At 36.0% G+C, this 24,150-nt stretch overlaps 1 protein-coding gene across 1 annotated transcript in view; it reads left to right on the plus strand.

The window, feature by feature from the left end:
- NBEAL1 (neurobeachin like 1) overlaps positions 1-24,150 on the plus strand; it is a 173,884-nt gene that overhangs the window by 145,742 nt on the left and 3,992 nt on the right. Inside the window, 8 exon segments of the mRNA XM_044913621.1 lie at positions 6,388-6,504; positions 9,952-10,041; positions 13,637-13,746; positions 15,203-15,375; positions 17,347-17,441; positions 20,871-20,987; positions 22,050-22,211; positions 23,544-23,692. Coding sequence (XP_044769556.1) covers positions 6,388-6,504; positions 9,952-10,041; positions 13,637-13,746; positions 15,203-15,375; positions 17,347-17,441; positions 20,871-20,987; positions 22,050-22,211; positions 23,544-23,692 — 1,013 coding nt within the window.

Raw genomic sequence — 24,150 nt, forward strand, 5'->3', positions numbered from 1 at the left:
TATATCCTAATAATGACATTTTCTGCCTTAGTTGTATATTTGTGCCTTTGCCTCACTTTATTATGCTATAGGCAGCCACCTTTTCCTAATCATTTTATATCTTTCTTGCATATAGTATTTGTGTAGTAAATATTTATAAATTGAATCTCCACAACTGTTAGAGCAAGAATGTATCTAAATTCTGGCTTATAAATATGTTGAACTTCTGTTAATTCAGTTATCAGACTAAGCTTTGTAATTACTACAGTTCCCCAGTAGAGTTTGTTTGAAGCCTCCAACGTGGTTTTTTACAGAACGGTCATGTTTAAAATCAATGCTTTATACTTATCTGCTGATAGAATGCAAAAGTAACAGAAGAAAACAGAACACTTCATTGAGCTTCAAAATAGATTCTATAATATTTTTGCACCAGCTTTACTTTTTTTCATATGAGTAGTGCTAATTAGTTTTTATCACCATAAAAAATGATGGAAAGGTCAGCCTTTGATTTTTTTTTAAAAATTTTTTATTTAAATTCAATTTAGTTAACATATGGTGTATTATTAGTTTCAGGGGTAGAATTTAGTGATTCATCAGTTGCATATAACACTTAGTGCTCGTTACATCAAGTGACCTCCTTAATGCCCATCACCCAATTACTCCATCCCCCCAGGGCTGGATGGCTTGCCTGGAGGAATTCTACCAAACATTTGAAGAATTAATACCTATTCTTCTGAAACTTCCAAAAAATAGAAATGGAAGGAAAATGCAACAGACTTCTGTGTATTGATTTTTATATATATATATATTTTTATATCCTGCGATTTTGCTGAATTCCTGTATCAGTTCTAGCAATTTTTTGGTGGAGTCTTTCAGGTTTTCTACATAGAGTATCATGTCATCTGCAGAGAGTGAAAGTTTGACCTCTTCTCTACTGATTTGGATGCCTTTTATTTCTTTTTATTTTCTGATTTCTGAGGCTAGGACTTCTAGTACTGTGTTGAACAGCAGTGGTAATAGTGGACATCCCTGTCATGTTCCTGACCATAAAAGAAAAGCTCTCAGTTTTTCCCCATTGAGAATGATATTCACTGTGGATCTTTCATATATGGCCTTTATGATGTTGACGTATGTTCCCTCTGTCCCTACATTGTGGAGGGTTTTTATCAAGAAAAGATTATGTATTTTGTCACATCTTTTTTCTGCATCTATTGAGAGGATCATATGGTCTTATCCTTTCTTTTATTAATGTGGTGTATTATGTTGATTGATTTGCAGATGTTGAACCACCTGTGCAGCCCAGGAATAAATTCCTCTTGGTCATGGTGAATTATCCTTTTAATGTACTGTTAGATCCTATTAGCTAGTATCTTGTTGAAAATTTTTGCATCCATGTTCATCAGGGATATTGGCCTATAATTCTCCTTTCTGGTGGGGTCTTTGTCTGGTTTTGGGATCAAGGTAACGCTGCCCTCAGAGAATGAGTTTGGAAGTTTTCCTTCCATTTCTATTTTTTGGAAGTTTCAGAAGAATAGGTATTAATTCTTCAAATGTTTGGTAGAATTCCTCCAGGCAAGCCATCCAGCCCTGGGCTTTTGTTTCTTGGGAGATTCAAATTACTGATTCACATTCTTTGCTGATTATGGGTTTGTTCAGGTTTTCTATTTCCTCCTGTTTCAGTTTTGGTAGTTCATATATTTCTAGGAATTTATCCGTGTCTCAGATTGCCTAATTTGTTGGCATATAATTGATCATAATATTCTCTTATAATTGTTTGTATTTCTTTGGTATTGTTTGTGATCTCTCCTCTTTCATTCATGATTTTATTTATTTGGGTCCTTTCTCTTTTCTTTTTGATAAGTCTGGCCAGGGGTTTATTGATCTTGTTAATTCTTTCAGAGAACCAGCTCCTAGTTTCACTGATCTGTTCTACTGTTCTTTGGTTTCTATTTCATTGATTTCTGCTCTAATCTTCATTAATTATCTTCTCCTGCTGGGTTTAGGCTTTATTAGCTGTTCTTTGTCTGGCTTCTGTAGGTGTAAGGTTAGGCTGTTTATTTGAGCCTTTTCTTGCTTCTTGGGGAAGGCCTGTATTGCTATATACTTCATTCTGGACCGCCTTTGCTGCATTCCAAAGGTTTTGAACTGTCATGCTTTCATTTTCATTTGCTTCCATGTATTTATTTTTAATTCTTCTTTAATTTCCTGATGGGCTGATTCATTTTTTAGTAGGATGTTCTTTAACCTCCATGTATTTGTGGTCCTTCCAAATTTTTTCTTGTGGTTGACTTCAAGCTTAATAGCATTGTGGTCCAAAAAAATGCATGGTATGATCTCAGTCTTTTTTGTACTGGTCGAGTCCTGATTTGTGACCCAGTATGTGATCCATTCTGGAGAATGTTCGTGTGCACTCTTAAAAAATGTGTATTCTGCTGCTTTAGGATGAAATGCTCTGAATATATCTGTGAAGTCCATCTGGTCCAGTGTGTCATTCAAAGCCCTTATTTCCTTGTTGATCTTCAGCTTAGGTGATATGTCCATTGCTGTGAGTGGGTTGATGTTCCCTACTGTTATTGTATTACTATCAATGACTTTTTTTAAGTTATTAATTGATTTATATATTTGGCTGCTCCCAAGTTAGGGACATAAGTATTTACAAATGTTAGATCTTCCTGTTGGATGGACCCTTTAATTATGATACAGTGTCCTTCTTCATCTCTTATTACAGTCTTTAATTTGAAATCTAGTTTGTCTGATATAAGGATGGCTACTCCCCCTTTCTTTTGATGTCCATTAGCATAATAAATGGTTCTCCACCCCCTCACTTGCAATCTGGAGGTGTCTTTGGGTCTGAAATTAGTCTCTTTTAAGCAGCATATCAATGGGTCTTGTTTTTTTTTATCCATTTTGATACCCTGTGTCTTTTGATTGGAGCATTTAGTCCATTTACTTTCAGTGTAATTATTGAAAGATACGAATTTAGTACCATTGTATTACCTGTAAATTCGCTGTTCCTGTAGATTGTCTCTGTTCCTTTCTGGTTTTTGTTACTTTTGGTCTCTCTTTTGCTTAAATGGCCCCCTTTAATCAGGGCTGCTTTAGTGTTCACAAATCCCTTTAGTTTTTGTTTATCTTGGAAAGTTTTTATCTCTCCTCCTATTCTGAATTACAGCCTTACTGGATAAAGTATTCTTGGCTGCATATTTTTCCCATTTAGCTCGTTGAATATATCATACCAGTCCTTTCTGACCTACCAGGTCTCTGTGGACAGGTCTCCTGCCAGCCTTACATGTCTACTCGTTAAGGACCTCTTGTCCCAAGCTGCTTTCAGGATTTTCTCTTTATCTTTGTAATTTGTAAGTTTCATGGTGTTGACCTATTTTTGTTGCTTTTGTGGGGAGTTCTCTGTGCCTCTTGGACTTGAATGTGTGTTTCCTTCCCTAGGTAAGGAAAGTTCTCAGCCATGATTTGTTCATATAAACCTTCTGTCCCCTTTTTCCCGCTCTTCTTCTGGGACTTCTCTAATACAGATATTATTTTGCTTTTTGGAATCGCTGAGTTCCCTAAGTCTACCTTCATGCTCTAATAGTTTTATTTCCCTCTTCTTTTCAGCTTCATTACTTCATGTAATTTTACCTCTGTATTACTGATTCACTCTTCTGCTTCCTTCATCCTTGTTTTTATGGCCTCCACTTGGGTCTGTATCTCAGTTATAGCATTTTTAATTTTGACCTGACTAGATTTTAGTTCTCTTATCTCTACAGTAAGGGATTCTTCTCTAATGTCTTCTCTACTTTATTCATGCCCAACTAGTATCTTTATAATTGTTGTTTTAAATTCTAGTTCAGATATCTTACTTATATCTGTATTGATTAAATCCCTGGCTGTGAGTACTAACTCCTGTTCTTTATTTTGGGGTGAATTTCTCTGTCTTGTCATTTTGTCCAGAAAAGAAAAGAAAAAGAAAAAAACAACAATAACAAAACAGAAAGAAACTAAATCCTGGATGTGTTTTAGTCTACTTGTTAAAAGAAACTAGATCCCGGGCACATGGGTGGCTCAGTTGGTTAAGGCTCTGCCTTCAGCTCAGGTCATGATCCCAGGGCCCTGGGATCGAGTCCCACATTGGGCTCCTTGCTCAGTGGGGAGTCTGCTTCTCCCTCTACCCTTCGCCCCTGCTCATGATCTCTCTCTCTCACTCTCTCTCTCAAATAAAATCTTAAAAATAAAACTAGATCCCAAAATAAGAAAAAAATATATAAATACAATGAAAAGAAACAAAAAATAAAACATATATATGTAATGTTTATAAAAGTGAAAATTAAAAAAGGATTAAAAAAAGAATTGGAAAAAGATAAAATAATAACTAAAGAATAAAAATACAAAGAATGCTAGTTTTCCCCTAGAGCCAAAGTTTTTCAGCCATCTATGATCAGTAGACTTGGTGCAAGGGAGTTGTTTGTGCTGGTCTTCTGGGGGAAGGGCCCCGTTGTGCTGATTCTCAGGTGCAGTTGCCCTGGTGGAAATGCGCCTGCAGTGCACAGGGAGGCTGGGCTTGGTGTAAGTGGCTCCAGGCTCCACTAGGGGGTGCTCTTTTGCTCCCTGAAGACTTCAGCACAGATGGGCATGATGGATATGGCAGCATTCTGCTTTCGAGCCCCGGAGCTGAAAATTTGCACTCCCCACTCTTCAGTGAGCCCTCACAGAAAAGCACTCATACTCTTGTCTCCCCCGTTTCTGTCAGAACTCTGTGTTCACGCTGCCTGTGTCCCAAGCTTTTTTACCCCAGGCACGCGACTGAGTTTCAAAACTCCAAAGTTTAGGGACTCCCACGGTTTGGACCTGCGCTGTTCTTCCCAGGGATGGTCTTGCCACACTTCTGCCATTTGGGGAACCTGTCTCAGGAAAGCAGTCACTTGATCACGTAGGGGATCAGTTTATGGCAACACAGAGCAGAAAGCTGGCACTTAGACTCGCTGTTCTTGGGTGGCTTCTACGCTCCTCTACCTGGGAACTGTGCCTTACTTAGCTACCACCCATTCTTCTTGTGACCCCAGGGATCCTCAGATCTCGCTGTGACACCTGGGATTCTGCCCCACTTCACCATCTAGCACCTTTAAGCCAGGCATGTCCTTCACTGTAGCTGCAGTCTTCTAAAAGTTCTGGTTTTGCCCTCCGCTGCTTATAATACTTTGTGGCAGCCTCCTTAAGCAGGCCCCCCTCCCCACTGCTGTATCCTCAGCTGTATCACACCAGATTCAAATCTCTGTGCCTCCTACCTTCCAAACAATGGTTGCTTTTCTACTTGTAGACCTACAGCATTTCTTTTCTCAGAACTCCAGTTGACTTCTTGGGTGTTCAGAATGACTTGATAACTGTCTAGTTGTATTTGAGGGATGAGACAAACTGAGGGTCCACTACTCCTCCACCATCTTAACTGCCAGTCAGCCTTTGATTTAAAATAAAGTGAGTAAATACTCATGTGGATTGAGAGCTAAATATTGAGGTACTTATAGCTGTCATATTATTTTTCTATAATTGATATTTTGTGATGGAGATAGAAAAATCCCCTTTAGATGGAATTCTGTTCTGCATTTTAATTATGCCTTTTGCTTGTTAATTTGATTTACCATTTACTTCTTATTCATGAAGATAACACTGTTCTATGTTGCTAACATTAAAGTTAAGGAAGAATATTTTAATTTATTTGAAAACAGATGGAGCAATATTTATAATTTGATTCTAATAGTATTGACATTTTGATCTTATTTCAGGAAATAAGGATTCACCCATATAAATTTTGACTTTTGAATGATTCATTTAATTTTACCAAGTATTTATTAAGCATCTGTCATACTTATATACAATTCTAGGTATCTAAAATCCAAAAATGAATAAGATTTGTTTTCTGATTTCAGGATAACTTTTACCTAAGGGTACCTGACTAGCTTAATTGGTGGAGTGTGCACCTCTTGATCTCGGGGTTGTGAGTTCAAGCCCCACATTGGGTGTAGAGATTACTTAAAAAAAAAAAAATCTTAAAAGATACCCATTGCCTGGTTGGAAAAGATATACCATAAACAACTATATAATCCAACATAGAAATAATTACTAAATAAAATACTAAACAAAGCAATGTGTTGGTAAAAATAATAGAGAATAATTAATTCTAGTTTAGAAATTCAAGAATACATCAATAAGAAAAACTTTAAAGTAGAAGTAGGGTTTCTCTAGAAATGAACAGGGTAAAGACTCTGCTGAAGGAGCAGTCTGAGCAATGGCCTAGAATTTGTCAACAGTGCATGGTATGTAATCTGGTATAGCTAGAGCCCAGTATGTACAAAGGAATACAGTGAGAGACGTCTTAATATAGTTATGGAATTGTTTTTTCTCAAAATTATTTTGAAGGAACCACATCCTCCTAGATTGTCAGCAGAAGAAGCAGTGCAGAAGCAGACCAAAACAGACACTTCAACCCTAAACCTATTTCAACACCTCTCTGAACTCAAGTCATTTTTTATAGAGGTAATATCCAACTTGGTAATATCAAAGCATTTTCTCTGTGAATTCTATACGCCAGTCAATGCTCCTTTTATTCTGTAAAGAGGGGGTCATAATATTTAATCCAAAATAGTAAAGAATGTTGCAATAATATGTTCTTGGATTTTTAAAACAATCTTACTGGAAGTTTTTGTTTGCTGCTGAGTGGTACTGAGACCTGTTTATCTTGGCTTGCTTTATTCTACGTCACATTTTCCAGACAAGGAAGAATAAATAATTTGATTTAAAATCCTTTCCATGACAGCTGAAATGATATGCACAGGGAGTGTAAAATAACTCCTAATTATAGTGTCTGCTCATTTATAAAATATGGCCCAATAAGTCAGATTGTTAATTGCTAATATCAGAAGGAATAATCAAGTAAAACAAGATAGTTAATGCTATAATTGAAAAAGTACTTTAGGGGCGCCTGGGTGGCTCAGTCGTTGGGCGTCTGCCTTCGGCTCAGGTCATGATCCCGGGATCCTGGGATCAAGCCCCACATCGAGCTCCCTGCTTGGCGGGAAGCCTGCTTCTCCCTCTCCCACTCCCCCTGCTTGTGTTCCCTCCCTGGCTGTGTCTCTCTTTGTCAAATAAGTAAATAAAATCTTAAAAAAAAGAACTTTTTTTAAATGTTTAAATATACATATTGAAAGTACTTTTTTTAAATGTTTAAATATACATATTGAAAGTACTTTTTTTAAATGTTTAAATATACATATTGAATTACTTTGGTTCAGCATGTGAATATGAAATGCATTTATACCTATGAATTTGGTTAAGACATAATATTCTTGGCAAGAAGAAAAAATGATGATAAAAAGTTATTAAGAATAGCTTGGAAAGTGTGGAACAAGCAATAACTCTCATGCAATACAACAGACATTGGTAAACTTTTCTTAAAGGGCCAGATAGTAAATATTTTGGACTCTGTAGTCAAAAGGCAAAATCAAGAATGTTGTGTAGGTACATATGTAACCAGTTTAAATAGAACCATTTAAAAATGTAAAAACCATTCTTTGCTTACCCACAGCCTATAAAACAGGTGGTAGGCTGCACTTGTACCATAGGCCAAATTTGTCCAATCCTGCATTAGAGCATCATTATAATGTGTTTCTTAGGTTCAGTGTCATGGGAAATCTTTATAGAATTCTTTGATAATTTGGTATAAAAAAATTTTAGGACATTTCTATTATAGTTAGCTTTCTACTGAGTTTTATTCAAATGAATAATGTTGTAGTATCCTCTGTAGTAGTTTAATGTAAATGTTTTCCCATGTTTCTGAAAGCACTTCATAATTAATTCTTGCCACTCCTTTCCTAGATTCATGTTTAGTGAGATATAGTTATTTAGTGTTTAACAATACAAACTCTTCAGAATCAGTTGTTTTCCCAAAGTATCTAAGTCAGTTGCCTGGAACTCAGCATACATAGAAACAGTGCTTAGAAATGATGACTAATTTGGGGCCCCTGGCTGGCTCAGTCAGTAAAACATGTGACTTTTGATCTTGGGATGGTGAGTTCAAATCCCACATTAGGTATAGAGCTTTTAGAAAGAAAGAAAAAAGAATTATGACTAATTCCTAGATGTGTTCTGGGTCCCCAAGACCATCCTCAGGTTTGGTGATTGCTAGAAGGACTCACAGTATTCAACATATAGTTGTACTCACAATTAAAGTTTTATTACAGTGAAAGGATACAAAACAACATCAGCAAAGGGCAAAGGCACATGAGGTGTAGTGTAGGGGAAACCAGGTACAAGCATCCAAGAATCCTTTCCCGGGAGAGTCACATAGGACATGCTTAATTCTCCCAGTAATGAAATGTGAAAACACATGTTTATCTAACCAGGGAAGCTCATTGAGACTCAACACCTAGGGTTTTTATTGGGGGCTGGTCACATAGGCATCCTCTGCCTAGCACATTCCAAAATTCTAGACTCCCAGGAGAAAATAGGGTCTTCAGCATAAACCATGTTGTTTGCACAAATAGTCTAGGAATAGCGAACCACTTTTGTCATTGAGGACAAGTTTTATATCAGTGCAGGGAACTCTGCCCACCAAGTTCCCAGATGCCAGCCAAGGGCCAACCTTGCAGGAAGGCCTTTCTGAGAGTTGTTTCGAGCCTGCTGTGTTTACTCTTTACTGCACATAGGGCAACCCATTATTTAACACATAATCTGATGGACATGTCGTATTATATTATGCAACAGTGATAAAATGATTTCATCATGTCTAATCATTTATGACATTGTTTTTATAGAATAATGCATTCCAAGTTCCATCTGCAGATTCAGTGACATTTGTCCCTTTGTACCTACCATGTCACAGGGTAGCTATTCCAAGGACCAGTATCTGGAGCAGGACAAAGAACATAATAGATATCCTGGGGTACTAATAATCTGTTAATCCCTTTTTGTTATCATAGGGGAAGGTATTTCCCCACTCATTCATAAGAAAAGAGAAGGCCTTTCTGTAGGTTATCTCTTCCTCGTTGTTAAAATGGTGAAGAAAACAGAGGTAGCAGTTAAAGCAAAGGCCTAATAAGTGGATTTCTTCAAATGCCATGTTCATTTATGTTTGTTCAAATGTAAGTTCTCTTGATTCACAGAGTGAAGAGAAAAGATAGGGACTAATTTTATATGGTTTATAATTCATTATTTAATTTATATAAGACTCTTAGAATAGCACCTGGCACATAGTATATACCCAATAATGTTAGGTTATTATTTATCTAATAAATGTGAGGTATAATATATGAACTATTGTTACATCAAAAAACTTAGTTCAAATCACTATTCTCTTTCATGTTGTAATAAGATAATGGCAGATATTTTCTGAGAACTGTATTTTCTGGCCCTATTGTTACAGCATTCAGGGATTGCCTCACTTAATGGAATAGGTCTATGTTTTAAAAGTTAAACCCAAAAGGAAATTCTATAAAAAATATAGCCAGTTGTCGTATTTGACTTAATTGAGCAATATACTCTTATATGGTCTGTATTTTCTACTTTATATTCATGTCAGTATGGCAAGGGAAAAGGAAAGATTCTAAATCACTGGCTGTTTTAAATGGTTGATGCTCCTTGAAATCTGCATTTCTGTTTCACAGCAGAGTAGTAGAATACAAGAAAATGATGGGTTTTAGAAGTTTCAAGTATGCCACCCAAACATGGTACATAGTTCCTTTCCTACATTTTTTAGCCTTTTTTTTTTTTAAATTAAAGTATATTTGACACACAGTGTTACGTTAGTTTCAAGTGTACAGCATAGTGATTCTCCTTTTCTACATTTTAATTAACTGGTATGTTTTGGTAGAATAAAATGCTGTATCACAGGGTTCATTCTTATTTAAAGAAATAGAAGTTTTCAATAACTTAAACCTAATAAAGATAAGCAGAACCAGCCACTAAGCCTCTGTCTTTATTTTATAGGGAATTAGTGATGGCATTCCACTAATAAAGGCCATTGTCCCCAAAAATCAGTCTCGTTCTTTTATGTCTCAAGGCAGTCCTGAGTTACTGGTAAGTCGATTTATAGTTTTTTCATACTGTTATATCCAAATACATTACAACTACAAAAAAAATTGAGAAAATACATTTTTAAAGACTTCTTAAAAATAATAAAGAAGATTTTTATGGAATTATTTTGACAAATATAAAAATGTATTTTCTGTGGGTGCCTGAGTGGCACAGTCAGTTAAGCATCTAGCTCTTGGTTTCCTCTCAGGTTGTGATGTCAGGGTCCTAAGACGGAGCCCAGCATAGGGCTCCACACTCATTGTGGAGTCAGCTTGAGATTCTCTCTCCCTCTCCCCCTCCTGCTCATGTGCTCTCTTGCTCTCTCAAATAAATAAATAATCTTTTAAAAAGAAATGTCTTTTAGATACGCAGCTTTTATTTCAGTTACTTAACTGTAATTCTTTTTTTTTTCTTTCAATAAATATGTCTGAATTTATTACTTGCTTTTGGTCAGTTTGTAGAACCAGAATTTTTTTTTTTTAAGTTTTCATTTAAATTCCAGTTAGTTAACATACAGTGTAATACTAGTTTCAGGTGTACAATATAGTGATTCAGCACTTCCATGTATCACCCAGTGCTCATCAGAGCAGGTGCACTCCTTAACCCCCTCCCCACCCCCGATCACCTGTTTAACCCATCTCCCCTCCCACCTCCCTTCTGGTAACCATCAGTTTGTTATCTATAATTAAGAGTCTGTTTCTTGAGCACCTGGGTGGCTCAGTTGGTTGGGCGACTGCCTTCGGCTCAGGTCATAATCCTGGAGTCCTTGGATCGAGTCCCGCATCGGGCTCCCTGCTCAGCGAGGAGCCTGCTTCTCCCTTTGACCCTTCCCCCTCTCATGTGCTTTCTCTCTCCCTCATTCTCTATCTCTCAAATAAATAAATAAAATCTTAAAAAAAAAAAAAGTCTGTTTTCTGGTTTGCCACCCCCCGCTTTTCCTCTTCGTTCATTTGTTTTGTTTCTTAAATTCCACATGTGAGTGAAATCATATGGTATTTGTTTTTGACTGACTTATTTTGCTTAGCATAATACTGTCTATCTCCATCCATGTCACTGCAAACAGCAAGATTTTATTCCTTTTTATGGCTGAGTAATATTCCATTATGTATAGATGGATGGATGGATGGATGGATGGATAGACCGACAGACCACATCTTTTTATCCATTCATCAATTGATGGACACTTGGGCTGTTTCCCTAATTTGGCTATTGTAGTAATGCTGCTATAAATATTGGGATACATGTATCCCTTTAACTTAGTGCTGGTTATCAGTCTGTTCAAATTTTCTGTTTCTTCCTGTTTCAGCTTTGGCAATTTATGTGTTTCTAGGAATTTATCTGTTTCTTTCAGGTTGTACAGTTTGTTGGCATATAGTTTTTCATAATATTCTCTTATAATTGTATTTCTGTGGTGTTTGTTGTTATTTTTCCTCTCTCATTTGTGATTTTATTTATTTGAGTACTTTCTCTTTTTTTAAGATTTATTTATTATTTTAGAGAGAGCAAGCGAGCAAGGGGAGGGACAGAGGGAGAGGGAGACAATCTCCAGCAGACTCCCTACTGAGTGGGGAGCCAGATATGGGGCTTGATCTCACAACCCTGAGCCAAAATCAAGAGTTGGAAGTTTAACCAACTGAGCCACCCAGGCACACCTCTTTTCTTTTCAATTGAGTCTCTCTACAGGTTTATCAGCTGTATTATTTTTTTCAAATAACCAGCTCCTGGTTTCATTGATCTCTTGTATAATTTTTTTTAGCTTATCATTTATTTCTGCTCAAATCTGTTATTTCATTCCTTCTGCTCACTTTAGGCTTCATTTATTCTTTTTCTAGCTCCTTTAGGTATAAGGTTAGATTGAGATTTTCCTTGCTTTTTGAGGTAGGCCTCTGTTGCTATATACTTCCCTCTTAGGACCACTTTTGCTGCATCCCCAAGGTTTTAGACCGTTGTGTTTTCATTTTCGTTTGTTTCCATATATTTTATTTCTTCTTTTATTTCCTGGTTGACCCATTCATTGTTTAAGAGCCTGCTATTTAACCCCCATGTATGTGTGGTCTATTCCAGATTTTTTTCTTGAGGTTGACTTCTAGTTTCATAGTGTTATTCAAGTAGTTAACTGTAATTCTAAAGTTTATTTGGAATAATAAATATCTGAAAATACCAGAAAATTTTGTACAAGAAAAATAGGATATAACATCATCTGTTACAATATATCATAAGGCAGTAAAAGAATGAAAATGAGAAATAATACAGAATTGATTAAGGTATACACTCAGGACTTGTTAGTGAGTGCTTTACGTGAATTTTGTAATTTAATCCACCTGACAATCCTGTGAGATAGGCACTATTATTATTTCCCTTGTACAGATAAGAAATTAAAACTCAGAAGTAATTAATTTGCTCATAATTGCAGAGCTAGCAAGTAAGGGATCTGGGACCCAGGCACACAGACCAAACCTAGGTCTGTCTTATTCTCATTTTGTCATGTACAAATTATAACAATAGAGTATAGCACAGGAAACAGTACAGATTCCAGAATTAAACCTATTTTTCTAATTATGCATATTGTTTGTTTGCTTAGAAAAAAGGTCTAGAAAGATATATCAAAAAAAAAAGTGCCTTTCAATGATAGAATTCTTGTGATTTTCACCTTTAATACCTGTATTTCTTTAAGTTAATCTCTTTGGTAATCTTTTATAATCTATGGGGGGATCTTTTCATTTTTCAAAAGAATATTCACTGTAGGGGGCACCTGGGTGGCTCAGTTGGTTAAGCCTCTGACTCTTGATTTTGGCTCAGGTCATGATCTTAGGGTTGTGAGAGAAAGCCCTGCGTCAGGCTCCATGCTCAGAGGGGAGACTGCCTGGGATTCTCTCTCTCACTCTGCCCCTCCTCCCTGCACTCACTCGCTTGCTGTCTCTCAAATAAATAAATCTTTAAAAAAAAATATTCACTATAACTGTCACTAAGAAGAGAGAGCTTCTTAATTTCTTTTAATGACTTTTAATGTCTTCTGACTGCCAACTAATAGATGCTAGTAAACTTTGAGAAATGAGGAAAATTATCTCACTAAAGAAAGATACAGAGGCGCCTGGGTGGCTCAGTCAAGCATCTGAGTCTCAGGTCATGACCTTAGGATCCTGGGATTGAGCCCCACGTTGGGCTGTCCACTCAGTGGGGAGTCTGCTTGTCCCTCTCCCTTTGCCCCTCCCCCTGCTCATGCTCTTTCTCTCTCTGTCTCTCAAATAAATAAATAAAATCTTTAAAAAAAAGATACATTGGACAACTTTTCTTGCCACGAGATATAAGATAAACTAAAAATAAAGATAAAAATAAAGAGCTTTTGACTTTATGCAGGGCACCTGGCTGGCTCAGTCAATAGAACATACGATTTCAGGGTTGTGAGTTTGAGCCCCACTTTGGGTGTAGAGATTATCTAAAAATCTTAAAAAAAGAATTAATGAATTTTGTGCTTTAAGTACACAATCCCACATTATTCCTTAAATGATAAATGATAACATCATGTGAGCATTTGGTTATTTTGTGCTGCTTTCTTTAATCTTTTATTTCATTTTTGTCTTCATGTGTTCTTTTCCAGATAACAGTAAGCATGAATTACATTGTTGGAACCCATGGATGGCTGCCTTATGACAGAAACATTTCTAATTACTTTACATTCATCAAAGATCAAACTGTAACAAATCCAAAGTAAGTAAATGAACATTTAAAGCAAAACAGGTGCAGCTGGTACCTTATTGCCAGGAAAAACAACTAAATTGATTGGTGTCATCTTGAAAGTAATACAGTAGACCTGCAGATTTTCTTCCCTCTTTCCCTCTTCCTGACTTGAATACTGGCTTAAGAATAAAACAATTTCTATAATATCATTATAGAAACAGAAATTAGGGATACCTGGGTGACTCGGTTAAGTGTCTGCCTTTGGCTTGGGTCATGATCCCAGGGTCCTGGAATCGAGCCCTGCATCAGGCTCCTTGCTCAGCAGGGAGCCTGCTTTTCCCTCCACCTGCCGCTCCCCCTCTCCCCCTGCTTGTGCGCACTCTCTCTGACAAATAAATAAAATCTGAAAAAAAAAAAAAAAAGAAATTATTAGTAGTTTTTAGGCTTGATTGTATTTTTGTTGTGCAATGTTACTTATAAGTAAGCCTTGTGTGTTTTATATAAGAATTTATTATTACCTTAGTTTATTTTTTAATTTTTAATTTTTTTAATTTTACTTTATTATTTTTTAAAGATTTTGTTTATTTATTTATTTATTTATTTATTTATACCTTAGTTAATTGTTTAAATATCCAGAGGTTACATTTTAAATTAATGTTTCCCTTACTCTGAGTTGTTTTAGCTGTATGTTTATTAGGAGCAATGTCTTTTTTCCTTCTTATTCCCACATAGGCCTTAGTATTGTTGTGCTTGGCACAAAGCATACCTCCAGCAAATTAATATTGAATAATAAAATTCTAGAGCTGAACTGTCAGAATTGGCCCTCATTCTCTGTACACACACTGAAGCGCAATCACTTTTTATTTTTTTTATGTTCAATTAGCCAACATATAGTACATCATTAGTTTTTGATGTAGTGTTCAACAATTCGTTAGTTGCATATGACTTCTTTGTGTCTTTCTGCAAAATCTAGATTGGCTGACCTCACGGGTATTTATTTAACTGGAAAGCAGATAAAACCCATATGCTTGCTTTGGTTTGAGTGAAAAATGATCTTCATGAATATTGTTAGATACACATTTATCTGCCTGTGCAGTAGATTCCTGGTTTCAGTTGATTTCCAGCTTTCCTTATCCTGTCATATCCTTATCTTGTCCTTTATACTTTGATACTACCATTTACAGAATTGACAATCTTCCTAAGTTGGCTTTGAAAGGCAAGATTTAAATCTTCTCCACACCTTCACCAGTCTCAATTTCTTTAGCTTAACCCTTGAGACTATTTGTTATGTATCTTTTTATGTAATGAAAAATATGAATACGATTAATGTATTTTCTGAAAGTCGTTATCATTCATTAATGGACATTTCAAATTGAACAATTGAACGGATTTATTTTCCTTTGTTTTTCCGAGAGATTTAAAAAATAGTTGATATTAGTCTAAGTGGTCTTTTAAGGAAAAGTCTAATATTTAATTGTGTTTACAGAACTCAGCGTAGTATGAATGGTCCTTTTGCTCCAGGGCTGGAGATCACTTCTAAGCTATTCATAGTATCACATGATGCGAAGTTGCTTTTCAGTGCTGGACACTGGGATAATAGCATTCAAGTGATGTCACTTACAAAAGGCAAAATTATTTCACACAATATCAGACACATGGGTAAGTATTAACTTTTTTTCCCCAAAAAAGAAGTTTTCTCTGTTTCTTCTAACTACAAAAGTAGTACATGGTCCTATAAAGAGCATTAAAATTTACCTTCAAGCTAAGTAAACTTTCTGATAGAGCAGTGTTATGAACATTATGCTTTATGAGTATTTAATGTATTTAGATTATACTAAATATCATACAAATTAAATAGAGCTTCATAGTATCTGAACAATGTTAGGCTAAGTCTTTTTTTAAAAATTAGGTGATACAAGGTGCCTGGGTGGCTCAGGCAGTTGAGCATCCAACTCTTGATTTCTGCTCAGGTCATGATCCCAGGGTGGTGGGATGGAGCCCCACATTGGTCTCCACAACTAGCAGGGAGTCTGCTTGAGATTCTCTTCCTCTCCCTTTACCCCCGCCTCTCTCTCAAGATAAATAAATCTTTAAAAAATAAAAATAAATAAAAATTGGTTGATACAAATAAGAATTTTAAGACAAAATGGTATAAAAAAAAAAATCTGTCGTGGGGCGCCTGGGTGGCTCAGTTGGTTAAGCGACTGCCTTCGGCTCAGGTCATGATCCTGGAGTCCCGGGATCGAGTCCCGCATCGGGCTCCCTGCTCGGCAGGGAGTCTGCTTCTCCCTCTGACCCTCCCCCCTCTCATGTGCTTTCTCTCTCTCATTCTCTCTCTCAAATAAATAAAATCTTTAAAAAAAAAAAAAAAATCTGTCGTAGTTGAATAAGACATCACCTGCCCTATTAGTTAACAGTTAATCATGAGGGAGGTAAATTACTGAATGTAGTTTAACCTGGTGCTCCTTAGTGTTTCAGCCTTCAATATAAGAATAGAACATTGTGGGAGTGCCTGGGTGGCTCAGTAGGTTAAGCATCCAACTCCTGATTGCAGCTCAGGTCATGATATCAGGGTTGTGAGATCAGCCCTCGTCGGGCTCTGCACTGGGCTCCGCACTGGGCATGGAATCTGTTTAAGATTCTATCTCTCTCTTTCTCTCTCTCCCTCTCCTCCTCTCCTTTGGTCCCTCCCCCCCCCCCCCACACTGGCTGTCTCTAAAAACAAAATAAAACATCCATCTTGTAGATTTTCCCCTAGTAAACCTATTAAGAAAGGGAAATGGAATCTGCTACTACTTCTATACTGGTGGCTCCTGAGATGCCACTTAGCTCAGGTTTTTACCATTTAGCAAAAATGTTTTTCATATTGAGAATTTGTAGTGTATTTTGTACTATTTTGGTTAGGGGCACATATTCCACAGGATTGCGGTTCCTAATGGGAGTAGAACGTGAATGGAAATGAGAGAGTGAGAAAGCAGAGAAGCATATCAAAACTTCCTGGGGATCCATTCCAAGCCACCTAACCCACTGCCAGGACTCCAACAGACATTTCCCTGTCCCGTGTGTATTCTTCACTCTCAAAGCAGGGTGGCCTCAAAGAAAACTCTCCTACTTGAGTTTAATACTGCTTCTTTCCTGGGGCGCCTGGCTCAGGTGGTGGAGCATGTAACTCTTGATCTCAGGGTTGTTAAGTTTGAGCCCCACATTGGGTGTAGAGATTACTTAAAAATAAAATCTTTAACATATTTGTTTTTTTTTTAAGATTTTATTTATTTATTTTAGAGAGGGGGAAGGGTGGAGTGGCAGGGGGAGAGAGAGAATTCCAAGCATACCCCATGCTGAGCACAGAGCCCAGCTCAGAGCCTGCTCTCACAACTCTGAGATCACAACCTGAGCCAAAATTTGGGGTCGGGGCATATACACCCAGGCGCCCTAAAAATAAAATCTTAAAAAAAAAAAATACTGCTTCTTTCCTGTGTCACCCTTTTCCAGTGCTTTTTCCATTGCCATTTACATTTCTCCTGCTAAACAACTGATTGAGTAATAGAACATAAACTAAAATTGCCCTTATAGTTCTATTCCTGCAAAACGACACCATTTTCATTCTTTGTAATTCCTTTTTTCTTACAGATATTGTGACTTGTTTAGCTACAGATTACTGTGGAATACATTTGATTTCTGGTTCCAGAGACACTACATGTATGATATGGCAAATAACACAACAGGTAGTTACACATTGTCTTCCTTTCTGGTGGGACTACTAAAAATTACAGATTTATCATTTTTATCAACTGTATTGTACTCTCATTATAATGTTGCTTCAAGGAAGTGTCTTTTTTCTTTATGGCTTTTAGGTTTTCTACTTAACAGGCTTTCTGCTCCTCCAAATTTATTAAAATAATTACCTAAAAATTTTCTTGTAGTATTTTTCTTGCTTTATTTTTTTTACATTTTAATCTTTAATCCATTGGTAATTAACTTTTCTATAATTTTTAATACAGAATATTAGATATATACTGTGTAGCTATATATGATAGAATATAGAGAGTATATAATATATATTTTATAATAATATAGAATATTAAAATATATGATTTTGTTTACTTCTGGGTGGAAAGTCATTTATGCAAGCATAAATGATTACCCACTGGATTGGATCTTTTTCTAGATTCCCCATATTTTTACACTTACCTATTTCTATGGCAACACCAAGATGTTTTTATTTTAGTAGTTTTAATATTTGGTAAAACTAATTTCTCACTGTGTTGCCTTATAAAAAATGTTCTCAGCTATCTTATATTAGTGTTTATTCTTCCATACGAACTTTAAAAATATTTCAACCATATCTTCCTCAAAAATTCTATTTTAGTCTTGATGAAATTATATTTAATTTATGTGTTAATTTGGTATGGGTTGACATTTTTATAATCATGCCTTTCCAGAAATAGAAAATGTCTTTCCATATTTATTTCAGTTCTCTTTTTAATGTTCTTCAATAAAATCTTATAGTAATTTTTTTCTATTAGGTTCTGTACTTTTTAATGTTTATTTCTAATTATCATAATATTATTTTGGTGGGATTTTTTAAAATCATTTTTACTTCTAATTGATTATGGTTACTGTAAAAAAAAAACAAACTTTTGATTTCTATACAGTTATCTAATTGGTTTACCAAATCTTTTTATCCAGTTCTTATAATTATTAGTATTTCTTAGATTCTCCAAAAATAGATACACAGTCTTATGATGAAAATAAAGATGGATTTATCTTTTCCAGTATACTAATGATTTCATATTCTTACCTTGTTTCATTACTAGCTAATGCAGTAGGGTAAAAAAATTATAGCAAGCATCCCTGTCTTATGTCTGATTTTGATGAAAGTGCCTTCACTGTTGTGCTATTTAGTGTAGCATTTGCTGTTGTATTGCACTATACATTGTTGTTGGGTTGTGTTTTTTTATATTTAAGTAGTTAGCTTCTGTTTTTTTTTTTTTCCTTTGGTAGCTTTTTAGTAAAATTTCAGTACAAAAATACTACAGTTTTGCATTTGTGTTATTATTCTCTTCTGATGTCTTTCTCACAGCATCTTTTTTTGGGGGGGGGAACAATTTAAAAGTTGTAGGGGCACCTGGCTGGCTCAGTCAGTAGAGCATGCAACTCTTGATCTTGGGGTTGTGAGTTGGAGCCCCACTTTGGGTACAGATTACTTAAAAATAAAATCTTTAAAAAAAAAAGGTTATAGATATTATGTTCCTTTACCCCTAAACACTTCAGTGTGTATTTTCTAAGAACAAGTCTTTTTTATATATAACCAGAGTTCAGTTATCAAAATCAGAGCACTTAACATTTATACAATATACAATACAAATTATCTAATCCACAGTTCATGTTCTGATTTTGTCAGTAGTTCCCATAATGTCCTTTTCAGCTATTTTTCAGTTTCTCTTCCTTTTTTTTTAGTCATAGCTTTTCTCTTTTTCTTAATGTATTATGTTGAAAAGTCTCCTAGGTTTGAACCAGTCTTGAATTCCTATAATAAACCCATATAATTCACGACATATTATATTTTACTACAGAATTATATTTGCTAGTACTGTATTTCTCTACTCATATGTGAAATAAATCTGTATTTGTTCTGTCTTTGCCATGTTTAGTGTAGGGATATGCAAACTTTATAAAATGATTTTGAGAAGGGTCCATCTTTCTCTGTAATTTGAAATGCTTAAATATTATAGGAATTACCTGATTTTTATAAATTAGAGTGCACGAAGCATTCAGACTGACAATCTTAGAGGAAGACAGATGTGTCCCAGATAGGAGTATTGATGGGAATTCATCTACATTATATAGCACAGGTAAATGTTATCTACCTATCCAGAGTTATCTAGGATAATTATAAACAAATACCATGGCAACTACTCATTCTATATCATAGAAAGTAATGTACAAACAAAACATGCTAAAAACAGGTGAAGACAACAACTCAAGTGTAGAGAGATTCCCTGCGATAAAATTGTGCTGTTAGAAGAACATAAGAATATCAATTCAGTAAAACAGACTTAAGGACCTCAAAGATGAAATTATATAGTGGCATAGTAAGATGAAAAGGAGAGGTGCCTGGGTGGCTCAGCTGGTTTAGCGTCTGCCTTCAGCTCAGGTCACGATCCCAGGATCCTGGGATTGAGCCCCGTGTCAGGATCCCTGCTCAGTGGAGAGTCTGCTTCTCCTTCTCCCTCTGCCCCTGCTCGTGCTCTCTCACTCACTCTCTCTCAAATAAATTAAAAAAAAAAAAAAAGATGAAAAGGAGTGTCACCTGGGTGGCTCAGTAGGCCAAGGGACTGACTCTTGATTTTGGCTCAGGTTGTGGTCTCCGGGTTGTGGGATGGAGCCCTGCGTCCATATCCACACTCAGTGGAGAGTCTGCTTCTCTCCCTCCTTCTGCCCCTCCCCCCCCACTCGCTCATGTGTGTGTGCTCTCTTTCTCTCTAAAGTAAAAATAAATCTTAAGATGAAAAGAATGATTGCAGAAGAACCAAACCAGTATTAAAACCAATACCATTATAAATATAATAAACTCAAAAGTAGAAACAGTAAGCAACAGATTTGATGTGGCTGAATATCAAATTATTAATATGAAATAAAGATTTAAAATAATTAAGTTCTATAAAATAAGTCACAGAAATACAGCATAGGGAACATAGCTAATATATTATAACAACATTGTATGGTGACAGATGATAACTACACTTACATGGTCAGCGTTGCGTAATTTATAGAATTGTTGAATCATTGTTGTATACCTGACATTTTATGTCAACCAAAAAAAAAAAAGTATTCAGAGAAAGAATATGAAGTTTGTTTGTAGTAAAGGAAGAGCAAATCCGTAGATGAAAAGGGCAAATAATATACCTGTTAGAATTAATCCAAAGCAATCAACTTTGGAACTATTCAAATTAAGTTTTAGAGCTTCAGAAGACTGAGAATAATTTGAGAATCCAAGGAGGAACATAAGAATGAGTCCTGTTATGAATAGATGCTGTGGTAAGAACTAGTTGCAATGTTACTTTGTGATTAGACAATTTAAATATAGTATAAACCTTTTTGCAGAAAATAGCCTACTAGAAAATTAACCTTTGCTTCTCTTTTAACATTAGGGAGGTGTTCCTGTGGGCTTAGCATCTAAACCCTTTCAGATTCTGTATGGACACACTGATGAGGTATTGAGTGTCGGCATCAGCACTGAACTAGACATGGCAGTGTCAGGATCAAGGGTAAGATTTCACCTTTAAGAAATGCTAATTTTCAGGGCGCCTGGGTGGCTCAGTCGGTTAAACATCCGACTCTTGATTTCGGCTCAGGTCATGATCTCAGGGTCATGAGATTGAGCCCCACTTTGGGCTCCATGCTCAGCAGGGAGTCTGCTTGAGATTCTCTCTCTCCGTCCGCCCCTCTGCCCCCCACTCTCTCTCTCTTTAAATATAAATAAATCTTAAAAAAAATGCTAATTTTTTCTACAAATCGAGAAACAATATATTTAAATATTTTCATGCTTGCTTTGGAGGCACATGTGTTAAAATTAGAATGATAAATTTTTTTCTAGGGGCACTGGTAAAAGTATAGGAATTCTTTATTGTTTGTGTAGGACTTTGCAGAAGTAGTATAACACAGAAAGAAGAAACTTAAAGAGACTGGATTCTATTTTGGTATTTTACTGGTCTTATTAGTTAAGGAAAGAAGAGGGCATCTTATGAAATAAAATACTATTTCAAGGGATGCCTGGATGGCTCAGTTGGTTAAGCATCTGCCTTTGGCTCAGGTCATGATCCCGGGGTCCTGGGATCAAGTCTCGCATCCAGCTCCTCACCCAGTGGGGAGCCTGCTTCTCCCTCTGCCTGCCGTCCCCCTGCTTGTACTCTCTCTCTCTGACAAATAAATAGATGAAATCTTTAAGAAAATAAAAATAAAATAGAATACTATTTCAGATCTCAAGGTTGGAATTTTTCCTAAGATACATGTGTCCTGGGCGCCTGGGTGGCTCAGTTGGTTAAGCAACTGCCTTCGGCTCAGGTCATGATCCTGGAGTCCCGGGATCGAGTCCCACATCGGGCTCCCTGCTCAGCAGGGGGTCTGCTTCTCCCTCTGCCCTCTTCCCTCTCGTGCTCTCTGTCTCTCATTCTCTCTCTCTCAAATAAATAAATAAAATCTTTAAAAAAAAAAAAAATACATGTGTCCTTGGTAGAATAATCATTTTCTGAGTTCTTTTCCCGTATTTATTTATGTGGCCTTCTTTTTTGTTGTTCTCTTTTTCATATTCTAATATTATCTCTGTGTAGGATGGCACTGTGATTATACATACCATTCAGAAAGGTCAATACATGAGGACTTTACGGCCACCTTGTGAGAGTTCTCTGCTCCTGACTATTCCTAATTTGGCTGTATCTTGGGAAGGACATATTGTCATCTATTCCAGCATTGAAGAAAACACCAATCTCAAGGTATTATATATAACAGTTACATGCAGTAGGGCTAGACTATAAGCCTGTCTTTTCCTTTCTATATTATACTGTATATTTGAGGCATTTTGATGAAGAACACCATTTTTTTGAAAAGGATATTTTCCTTTTATCTTTCAGTTTGTTCATTCCTTATCATTAAATGGACCCCTATCACAGTCTTGGCCTCATGTTTATATTTTGTTTTAGGGATTTCTATTGACCTATATAATAAATGATTCAAAAAGAATTTCTGGTTATGTGGGACTTCAGAAGCTTAAGTGGAAATTATAACCAAATTAAATTCTTCTTATACATGCTGGGTATAAATAAGCCATGAATTATGTTCTCTTTCTTTCCATGATAAAGCTTTTTAAAAATTAGAGCATCAGTGGGGCACCTGGGTGGCTCGGTTGGTTAAGGTCATGATCCTGGGGTTCTGGGATCGAGCCCCAAGTTGGGCTTCCTACTCAGCAGGGAGTCTGCTTGTCCCTCTCCTTCTGCCCCTCACCCAGCTTATGCTCCCTCTGTCTTATCTCTCCCTCTCTAAAATAAATAAATAAATAAAATCTTTAAAAATTTTTTTTAAATAAATAAAATAAATAAAAATTAGAGAATTGGGGGGCCTGGGCGGCTCAGTCAGTTAAGCATCCGACTCTTGATTTTAGCTCAGGTCATGACCTCAGGGTCATGGGATTGAACCCTGCATTGGATTCCCCGCTGAGTGGGGAGTCTGCTTGGGATTCTCTCTCTCTGTCTTTCTCTCTCTGCCCCTCTCCCACTTGCGTGCCCATGACACGCGCGTTCTCTCTCTCTCTCTCTCTCAAAAAAAATTAATCCTTAAAAAAATTTAACAGAATCTTGGCTGGCTCAGTTGATAGAGCATGAGACTCTTGATCTCAGGGCTTACGAGTTCAAGTCCCACATTGGGCATAGAGATAACTTAAAATAAATAAAAAATTTACAAAGAACTGTAGCTTTAAAAAAAGAGAATCTTTTTGTTCTGTGTTAAGAATGTGGGGTTTAAAAAAATATATTGTGAGGTTTTTTAGACTGGATGAGATTTTCATTCTTTTGGAGAGATGAGAGTCCCTGTTTAGTATTTATTTACTTGGCAATTATTTATTTAAATATTTTCTTAAAATATATAATTTCTTCTCATTTAAAATCACTTTAATAATATTGTCTACACACTTTCTCTTTAAACGTAACTATATGTTTATTCCAAAATTTTAAATCCAGTATTTATTCTGTTATAGTCACAGTTTTAATTGTCAGTATTAAAACTCCATTTTCATTTGAGATCATTAAATTTTCTTCACCTAATCTTTACAGGATAAGAATGCATTACATCTGTTTTCCGTAAATGGCAAGTATCTAGGGTCCCAAGTCCTGACAGAACAAGTATCGGATATTTGTATCACTGGAGAACATATTATCATGGGCAGCTTACAAGGCTTCCTGTCCATAAGAGATCTCCACAGGTAAATAATAAGAATCATTGAAGTCTCACTTAAGAAAAGGTGGTAATAGGGGCAACTCATTGGCTCACTGAGTGGAGCATGCAACTCTTGGTCTTCAGCCGACTAGAAATCAGCAATCAAAGATTTCTAATCTTTTGGTTTATCATTTATTATGAACATGTCATTTTTGGCAACTCTGAAAAAAATTTGGGAAGCTAAAGTATTTCTGGATAAGTAAATGAAATATAGATGTACATTTTAAAAATGTAGAAAATTTTATGTTATGTGTATTTTACCACAGTAAAATTTTAAAAGCCAGAAAAAGAATTTTCATGGTGCCAAACCTGGATTATGGATTTGTAAATTTGTTCAATTATAGTTTGAATTTTTACAAACTACAGTTAGGGCTTAAAACTTTTTTAAAATTGTGGTAAAACAAACTAAAGTATTTTTAAGGCTAATGTATCTGTTCACGATTG

The sequence above is a fragment of the Neomonachus schauinslandi genome, chromosome 3, assembly GCF_002201575.2.
Source record: "Neomonachus schauinslandi chromosome 3, ASM220157v2, whole genome shotgun sequence".
Taxonomy (NCBI): domain Eukaryota; kingdom Metazoa; phylum Chordata; class Mammalia; order Carnivora; family Phocidae; genus Neomonachus; species Neomonachus schauinslandi.